The 10329-nt window shown below is 33.6% G+C and overlaps 1 protein-coding gene across 1 annotated transcript; it reads left to right on the plus strand.

Moving 5' to 3' along the window:
• Nucleotides 1–2976: 2976 nt before the first annotated feature.
• LOC135846633 (trypsin-1-like) lies at nt 2977–9710 on the plus strand. Its single transcript, XM_065365836.1, has 7 exons — nt 2977–3352; nt 5367–5475; nt 5772–5943; nt 6603–6817; nt 7395–7603; nt 8009–8069; nt 9065–9710. The coding sequence occupies exons 1-7, from the start codon at nt 3296–3298 to the stop codon at nt 9184–9186; spliced, it is 945 nt and encodes a 314-aa protein (XP_065221908.1). The 5' UTR covers nt 2977–3295; the 3' UTR covers nt 9187–9710.
• Nucleotides 9711–10329: the final 619 nt, after the last annotated feature.

A 10329-nucleotide genomic window follows, 5' to 3' on the forward strand; every position in this document is an offset into this window, starting at 1 on the left:
CTTTGTGGCGTTTTCATCTTAATCTATTAAGTTAATAGTGTAAAAGACTAAATAAAAGTCCAATACTTTATGTTTTGAATTCCAAATTCAAAACAAATCCAACAGAATATCTGAAAGCTGTTTTTTGGAAGTTTAATATGTAGGTACTGTAGTTACAATTTCGTTGATTTTTCTTCCCAAGTCTCGCATAATGTCAGAAAAATAAGAAAAAAAAATCTCCCCAAGCTCTTAAAAGTCTGAGATAATAATCTCAGAAAGTGAACAATGCGTAATACGAAAGGCCTGGGTATTCTCTCTTCTAAAAAACCGTAAATATGGGCTTTAAAATTCCCTTGAAAATGACAAAAATGCTCTAAAACGTAAAAATAGGTACCTAATACTTATTCTTTATCGATGTATAATTAGTGTTGTTTTACAGGTAAGCGCAGCATCTTTAAACGATACCTAGAAAAAGGTGTTCGCACGATATTTTTTTTTCATTGATAAAGTAAGGCATTAACGCAACTTTTTACCAAATTCGCTTATAAGTTTCTATTGTTTTTTTTTGTTGCCAAATTTGCCCAAGTCAAAAAATGTTGATTTTTGGAAAAGCTGTTAAAAAGTGTCCATTTCTGATAGAATGGTCCAAAAAGGGCAATTTTTGTCAAAATTGTAAATAGTCTTGTTCTTGCCACGATTGCTAAAAAAATCCTGTTTCGCTAAAATTCTCATAAAATTCCCATTTTTCATCAAAATTATCAGAGAATGTCAATTTTTCGCGAATTTCCGAAAAATTGTAATGTTTCTTCATCGAAATTCTCCGGAAGTAGTTATTTGATAGAATAGTCAAATGGTCGTAATTTTAACCAAAATTGTTGAAAAATTTATGCTTTTTTTGCCAAAACGTCCAAAAAGCACTGATTATAAGCTATCGTGGTCGGACATCACCTCATTTAACGTTCATTCGGTTAAAAACTTCTCGTGGAAATTTTAAAATTTTCATCATTCTTTCTACGTACATTGTGGAAATCCCCTGATTTGTCCTTCGTTTTTTATTGTATCGTGTCGTGTGATATTACCTATGTACATTTTTTTGTAGTGGTGCAGGCCAAAAAACATCCTCGAGATGTCCGCCTTGAAGCTGGCTCAATAAATATGTAATTGTATAAAACCTTCCGGTGTAATTTTCATGCTTTTTGGAGAAATATCAAAATTTTGGAGAAATCTAAAATATTGTAGGTACCAGAAATGCGGATGTTCGCTTCGAGGGAGCTGATGTACTCTCTAAATTTAAAGCAGTCAAATTTCACTGCTTAGCAGTCACGACATTTTGCCTTTTTAAGGGCCGATTCCGCATACTTTATTGCATAAGCAGCAGGCAGAATCCTTGACTAAGATTCACACGTTGCAAGTTTACTTAATTCAAGTACATTTACTTTTAAGTACTTGATCATCTCTGATTAAATAAATTTACTTGTATTTATTATTTTTCATCGTGAAATAGAATGGATAATCCGTCAATTAATTTAAAAAATCAAGTTACTTGCGGTAGTTGCGGTTGCTTGAATTGAATAAATTAGCAGCGTGTAAACCTTGCTTACCACCAAGCATCTTCAGATCTGGAGATCTACTGAACAGAATTTGATGAAATTTGAAATATATATACTTTGAAACAATTAAAAGAAAATGTCGGATGCGATTTTCATTTGGTTGAGTATTTTTCGCAGAATTTGAAATTGAAAATAAACGAAATTTGAACACTTTTCAATCATTGATAATTCCAAAACTATTCAAGTAATTAAAAATCCCATCCGACATTTTTTTCTAATTGCTTCATAGTACCTATATTTCAAATTTCATCGATTTTCGTCGGATAGATCTCGAGATCTCAACACTCGAAAATCAGGCGGACCGGGTATGCAATCGTGTATGCGGAATCGGCCCTTAAAGCAGTAGTTTTTTTTACTGCAAAACAGTGAAAAATTACTGAATTGGTCAGTCAAAATGATTTTTTACTGACCAATTCAGTTATTTTTCACTGTTTTGCTGTAAAAAAAACTACTGCTTTAAAAAGGCAAAATGTCGTGACTGCTAAGCAGTGAAATTGACTGTTTCAAATTTAGAGAGTAAGTTTCAGGACTAATTGTCATCATTTTTACCTGCTGAATTAGGTAGGTACTTCTTTTCCACAAGGAGCATGAATTACTCACCAGAAATAGGAAAATCAATTTGGACAGCTGAAATTCAAGTCATAGTAACCATTCATTTTCAAAAATTACGGTTCGCAATTTGCAAATTGAGTTCCATGCCTTCTAGTGAAATCGAAACTCGCGCTGAAAGCTCCAAAATTTCCTACTGGAAATAGTGAAATTTGGTTCGAGGTAGTTGATATTGATCTCATCACTCATTATCATCATTCTTATACTTGTTCAGTAAGTAATAGTAAGGTATAGGTATTTGTATGTAGGTATTATACGGAAAAAAACATTTCTCGAGGTTCTCTTGTAATGCTCAGATAATTTTCTTGATGAGAAAATTTTTCAAAGAATTATTAGACCCCTACCCTGTCTCCTTCCGGCTTTTGGCAATTTTATTGAAGTATTTTGCGTTTTAAATTTGAGCATTTCTACATTTTTTGTGGAAAATGGGGGAAATTTTTCGTTCTTTCGCACAAAGTAACTCTATGTCTATAGTAGGGGTATTTACTGGAAACCGAAATTTTTTCCACTTTTTCACTCATTCTGAACACCAGGCCAAAGTTAGGTAGGTATTCAAGACAATTGCAAATGGATAATCAGAACTACTGTTAATGTTTACTTACAACTGAAAGCACCTGAACATTCGAGAGTAAGGAGGAAAAAAATGCTAATGATGATACAGTACCATTAACGTCTATTAAAAGTGTCACAATGAGCATGAACCTACCACCTACCTAGGTTTAATAACAATCAATACTGGTTATTAAGGGTTGGTTGATGGTTAACAATGAACCGTTTAACAAAGAAGTATTGTGTCTCAGAAAGCAGAATACTTTTCTCTTTTTTCAAAAATTAAGTTGATCATTTCATAATGACACATGAAAATACTCGATACGGGCCAGTCTAGAATTTTGAAATTCACTCTCCGTCTTCGCCGTCATTCATGTGTTACGAGTAGCGTATCTTATATGGCACTTCATTTCGCGATTCTGTGTTTTCATTAACCTAATACTTGGAGTTCTTCGCATTTTTTATTGTGATATTTTTGTTGATCTATTTTATCGGCATTGAAAAATTGTTAAATTACCTATACCTATTAATCTACATTACTGTTCATCATGTTTCTTGCGTCCGTGATCGTATTTCTTAATATTGTCATGATTCAATTGCCACTGGTGAGTAAATGGAGGTATACTCGTATTTTTTTCAACCTTAATTTTTGTTTCATGTTATATCTAAATTGAATGATGAGTAGCGTGGAATCAAAACTCGCCTTTACAAACACACAAAACATGAAAAAATATTTTTTTGGCAAAAGTGGGCAATTTCATGGAGTAGATAGTTACCTAAGTACGATATGTACTGATGAATTCAGGAGAAATATGAGTCACAATATAGCAAAAGACCATTCTCTAATGTCTTGCTTTAGAAAAATGTAGCTAACGTGTGAAAATTAAATTCTAAATGTGTCAGCCACTAGGAGGATGTCAATCGCTGGAAACCATGTGTTAATACTTGGGGAGGGGGAAGGCAGTGTTTTTAAATAACAAATTTTACGAAGTAACCTAGCTGATAAATTGGGAGTGAAGCGTGGATCACAATTTAGCAAAAACTCAAAAAGTCAGTTCTAAATATTCTGCTAATAAATCTGGAAAGTTTCATATGAAAATTCGGTTTAAAATGTGTAAATCACAAGGTATAATATAAGCCTCTATCCACATGAATTTTTTCGAAATTTTTCGGCCCCCCCCCCGTGGGGGGGAGATATTGACAAAAGAAAATTTGAAACCGCCATATCTCCGAACCTAATTCTTGTGCACAAAATTTTTTTTCTTTTAAAAATATGTTCAGGTAAGTACTATTTTTGCAAATTTATTCAAATTTTTTCTCCAGGTGGGTGATCTTCAAAAACTCAAAAAGCTCTTCAAAATGTGCTTTTTGTGTCATAATAGCACCGCCAATTTGAAAACTACTCGTAGTGAAGTTCTGAAGCTTTGGACGTGAACCTTGAAAAATTGTAGAAAATGCAACAATTCTGGTAAAAGCTCATTTTGGGCCCATGTGCACCTCCCCACCCAATTTTGGGTCTGAAAAATGTTGGCAATATGGATGTCGTTTTCATATAAATCGAACTCCCTAAACACGAATATGAAGTTGGATTTACAGTTGGACCCTTTCAAGGGCCCTATTTGGGGGGGGGTACAGTGCCGCAAAATTGAGTTTTTTGCAAAAAACGGGTTATTTTAGCGTTACCTAAGCTCTGTAACTTCCTTAATCAAGGTTGACCCATGATCTTTGTGGATAATACCATCATACACCTCTCTCTCCCACTCTCCCTCTCTACCTATGTTGGCAACTATCACAAGATATAAAAAAATATTCGACTGTCTTGTGGCTGTACGTATGTTGACTGGTTCTTCGTTCTTGTGTCTTGTCAAAATCTCTTCATATTCGTGTTCAGGGGGTTCGATTTATATGAAAACGACACCCATATTCCCAACATTTTTCAGACCCAAAATTGGGTGGGGAGGTGCCCATGGGCCCAAAATGAGCTTTTAGAAGAATTGTTGCATCTTCTACAGTTTTTTCAAGATTCACGTGCAAAACTTCAGAACTTCACTACGAGTACTTTTTAAATTGGCGGTGCTATTATGACACAAAAAGCACATTTAGAAGAGCTTTTTGAGTTTTTGAGGATGACTGACCCATCTGGATAAAAAATTTGCAGAAATAGTACTTACCTGAACATATTTTCAGAAGAAAAAAAATTTTGTGTACAAGAATTAGGTTCGGAGATATGGCGGTTTCAAATTTTCTTTTGTCAATATCTCCCCCTCCCCCCGGGGCCGAAAAACTTCGAAAAAATTCCTGTAGATAGACCATGCTTCCTGCACATATTTTGGGTAAAATCAAAATTTTTTATTCAAAACTCGTTGAAGTGCGATTTTCCCCCGAAAAAAGCGTTTTTTCGTCATTGTTGTTTTGGGTCTACAATTTTTTTTTGAGATACCCAACAGCGTTCAATCAAAAAATTAAAAATCCAAGGACAGGGGCATTTCACCTATTTTATCCGGGAATACCCTATTCATACCTATTACCTACATATAAGTAAATAATCAAGTTTCAAGCAACTGTTTACAACAATATTACATTTTCACAACTGGGTAATGTGTATACTTATTATTCTAGATGCCAACAGCTGAAGGCGTATTCATCAACAAACGATTTCCTATGACAGATATTCTTTATAGGCCACAAAGAAGCACAGGAACGGATGTTTCAATGTGTCCTGAATGCGGTGAGATTTCAAAGTTACCTACCTACTTAATTTTTTCAATACTTAGGTACCTATTGCCAAAATGTCGGTCATCATCATCGTATTCGCAGCAACAAAAAATGAGTAAATGAATCAATGAAAGAAAAACTATTCCAAAATTTTTACAATACCTACTTTTTTGAAAAATTAAAAAAAGTTAGGTACCTATTCAATGATTTTAATGTTTATTCGGACACTGCACAGAATTTTTTGATGTTTATTTTTATTTATCAACAATAATCAACGTATATAGATTATATAATCACGCTATTTTTTAGATTGTAGAACATTTACTCGAAAAAAGAGGGTTGTTGGAGGAATAGAAGCAGAACAAAACAAATTTCCTTGGATGGCAGCCTTGAAATTGACTTATGGCGACACGAGTACATTTTGCGGAGCTACAGTTATCACTAAGCAGCACTTATTAACTGCTGCACACTGCGTGGAGGGGTAAGGAAATGTTTTCATGATCTTAGGTACTGGGACGGGTAACTAAAATCACATACAATATGATGAGGATCGTGTATCACGAATCACTGCTGAAAAGATACACCCATTTCTTGCTTCTTTCTTAATATTTTCGGCAAATTACATCATTCAAATAGAAAAAATTTCAGTTTTGACCGCATTGGGCTCAGCTGTAACCACGATTTCACGAGTACAGAATTCGATGGACTGTTCAGTAATAATGTAGACAGAATTTCGGCAAAATTTAGCGAAATTCGAAGAAAATTGCTAAAAACATTACCTACTGAGAGCATCAAATTGGCATAAAAATACTTTCAAGAACATTATTCGATTCATTTCATAGGTAGCTATCCCCAAAAACTGATGAAATCATTTCAAAATCTGGAAAAACTTGCCAAAACTTGGATAAAGTAAGTAGGTTCCTATAAACCTTCCGGTACTGAAATTGTTTCAGGGAGATTTCAAACTGTAAAAGAGATTCACCACTGAGTTCGGTCATGATTTTTGCCCCACCCCCCTCAAAATGCACCTCAAAAGGTGGGTAATACGTATACCCAGCATCTCCGAAGTCCGAATCTAAGATCGTTGATATTTTTAACCATTTCATTAGTGATATAAAACCGAATTCTTTACTTTTACAGGGTCACTGCAGATGAAATTCAAGCATCTTTGGGTGGATTTAATCAACTAACACACGAGTACGACATAAACGAAATAACAGTAGGTATCGAAGAAATAATTCGACACCCGGGATTTAACTTGTCATCTTTAGATAACGACATCGCAATTTTGAAATTAGACAGCACGATATCATTCAATACCTCTCAAATTCAACCAGCATGCCTACCAAGTACTGGTAAAAAAACCATGTTCTAGTTTGTTACGTAATAAAATATTATGTACATAGATATGTTACCACTAGTGTTAATTTTTCAGTTAAAGTTGACTTTAACGTAAGTATGAAATTAGTTAATCGACTTTACCTGGTCAGATTTACGTGGGAAGGGGCAGAAGTGATGGTCACCGTTCCGTTCGAATGGTTGCCTATCACACAAAAATCGAGGTGTGTTTGAAAATTTAAAAAACTGACATAATCGACATTTCGAATAGCGGATGTTGTAGAGGGGAATGTTTGCATATTCATTATTTGCAAAAGCTATAATTTCATTTGGTCAAAAAAATTACATTAATCGCAAAAACACGAGTTTACTTACTATTTTTTTACCCTCATTTTTTGTTATGTTATCAATTGTTAAATTGTAACAACATATTTAAGGTTTTCTCAAAAATTATCAATCAATTTCACTGAAAGTGCTCCTTGCATTAGCATTGGTGTATTGTATCCATTGCTTGATGGAAATACTTAACTGAAAAACCAAATTGAGATTATACAATGTGTAAGTATCTGTAATAACAATTTGTGCTCAATGTAGAAAATGAAGATTACGCTGGTTATTATGGCACCGTTATTGGATGGGGTTTCACTGACGAGTCACAGTCCGTATCTAACAAGATGCAGAAAGTAGAAGTTCCTATCATTTGGACTAACCATTGTAGGATTAATTATAGTATCTTGTCGTATTCAGTAACTGATAACATGATGTGCGCTGGAAACTATTTTGGTCACCAAGGAATCTGTACGGTGAGACCCTTCACATAATCAGACTATTGTAACATGTAACAGCCGAGCGATTCCGAATTCTTCGGAATTGAATTTTTTCAATTTGATTCCTCTGTTAAAAATAATCAAAACTCAGAAACATTACCCTTCATTTAACATAAGAGAGAAAGAAACCCACTTTGTAAAGACGAATGTTACTCGAAAAGTGGTCAATAAAAAAAAGTAGGGTATTTGTATCAAAATTTAACTTTTTGAAAAAATTGTCGAAACTTAAGTATTTAAATGATGAGGTTAGGCCTTTCATTGATTCATTAAAAAAAATTAAATTGTTAGAGGTAGGTTTAGTTTGTTAAAAATTTGAAAACCAGATTACCTACCCGAAAATCGAAGGCATTTAATGAATAACCCATTTCAAATTCGTTACAGGGTGACAGTGGCGGACCTTTACAAATCAATATTGATGGACTTGGAACCATGAAAGTTGTTGGTAAGAGAAAATGTAACATTTCTATTTATTTGAAAGCAAATTCTAGCAAAGTCGGACGATGATTATTTTATGTAGGTATATACTGCCGAAAAGGAAATAATAACTAATATGTACTCGTATGTACTAATATAGTTCATTAAATTTTAATTATGAATCATCAAACTACACACATCACCACAATAGGATGAATCCGGAGTAGTCTGGTTAAATTCAATAATGTAGATCAAAAATAAGAAAATGTTTGAATCATTTAAATGATGCCCCTAACCCATAGTACTCGAGTGGACGAACAAAAAATGTTATTATGACCAATTGCCTATCTTCAAAATTGAAGGGGCAAACCTGATTCTAAATTTCTAAATTTCGAGTGCCCCAAATTTGAATTTTGAAATTATGCTTGCCCCTTCAATTTTGAAGATAGGCAATTGGTCATGATGACATTTTTTGTTCATCCACTCAAGTACTATGGGTTAGGGGCATTATTTAAATAATACAAACATTTTCTTATTGTCTGCAAATTGAAGAAATTACAAATTCATTAAAAAATGAGAAAATTTTTGAATCATTCAAATTATGCCCCTAACCCATAGTACATACTTGAGTGGACGAACAAAAAATGTTATCATGACCATTTGCCTATCTTTGAAATTGAAGGGGCAAGCACAATTTCAAAATTCTAATTTGGAGCATTCGAAATTTGGAAATTTTGAATCAGGTTTGCCCCTTCAATTTCAAAGATAGGCAATGGTCATGATAACATTTTTTGTTCGTCCACTTGAGTACTATGGGTTAGGGGCATCATTTGAATGATTCAAAAATTTTCTTATTTTTGATGAATTTTTCAAAATTGGTAAATTTCCGGTTTTCCGAAGCACGTAGCTCCTTCATTTTACGAGATAGGCAATTTATCATAATAACGTTTTTTGTTCATCTCCTCGAGTGCTATCTACATTTGAATTTAACCAGACGACTCTGGATCTTTTTTTTTGTTGCAGGGATCGTTTCTTGGAGTCATGGCTGTGCTCGTCCATATTACCCGGGCGTCTACACTCGAATTGATAGATATAAGCGTTGGATACGTGATAACACAGGAGGAGAATGTTTATGTGAAATTTGAAGATCATTCTTAAAAAATGGTCATGTATTTTGTTCCCATGCAGATGCAGTGTTCCTTATACGTATAAGATCGAGTACCTACGTATCGTATTATTAAAATAACGAAATTAAATACAATTGAAAATATGTAGGTAGATAACACGTGCTTTTATTTCCTGTGTAAGTGAATAAATATGGCACCGGGAGTGTCAAAAATATCTCGACCATTTCAATTTTTATGGGCAAAACATTTTGCAAACACTTCACAACTATTTTCAGAGAAAGAAGCGAGTGGTCAATTTTTTACACCCAAATTTTTCACTTTTCCAGTGTTATGGATTTTTTGGTTTTTCCATATTTTTTCGTAAAGGGTGCGATGACAGTTGACAATATTTTTACCTGGTTAATTTTTAATTTTTCAAATTTTTCAACTTGTTTCGAACGTTTGTAATGAAATTACTTTTTCCACGTAATTGTTCTAAAAAGTGCAAATGCATTGTTAATAGGTACAGTAATTACTGTCGTGCAAATATAATTATATTTATCGTTCAATGTATTTTTTTTTTCTGTCGTGCGAATCACTTTTTCTGTTGTAACGATAAATCAAACCCAAAAAAATATAAGGGACTTCGTGTGAATTGTATTTCTTAAATGCTTGATTCCAAATATATCATGATGTTTTCGTCTTAATCTGTCAAAAACGTAAAATACTAAAAAAAGTTTAATATTTTAAAAAATAATGATTTGGCGAGCTAAAAACGCAAAAAAAAAAAAATGAGTGTAAGTAAAATATCTTCTCCAAGGAAAGTTCCAAATCATGGATATATTATGTAATTCCAAAAAATAGTCATTTCTGAATTTGAAAGTAATAATTTTACTGTCTCCCTTCCCGCCAGTTCGACATATTGTCAGAAAATCAAGAAAAAAATTGCCCCTAGTTCTTAAAAGTCTGACATTATGTCAGAAAGTCAACAATATACAGGGTGTTTGATGAGTGAATGTCAAAACTTCAGGGTATATGACTTGAAAAAAAAGTTGGATGGACAAGTTGTCTATCTTTGAAATTTAAGGGGCAACGTAGTGGAACATTTCTTCATGCTGATGAAAAATGGAGGAAATTTTCGTTCTTTCGCAAAAAGAAAGTTACATCTCCTGGAGGGGTATT

Source organism: Planococcus citri, chromosome 5 (assembly GCF_950023065.1).
Source record: "Planococcus citri chromosome 5, ihPlaCitr1.1, whole genome shotgun sequence".
NCBI lineage: Eukaryota > Metazoa > Arthropoda > Insecta > Hemiptera > Pseudococcidae > Planococcus > Planococcus citri.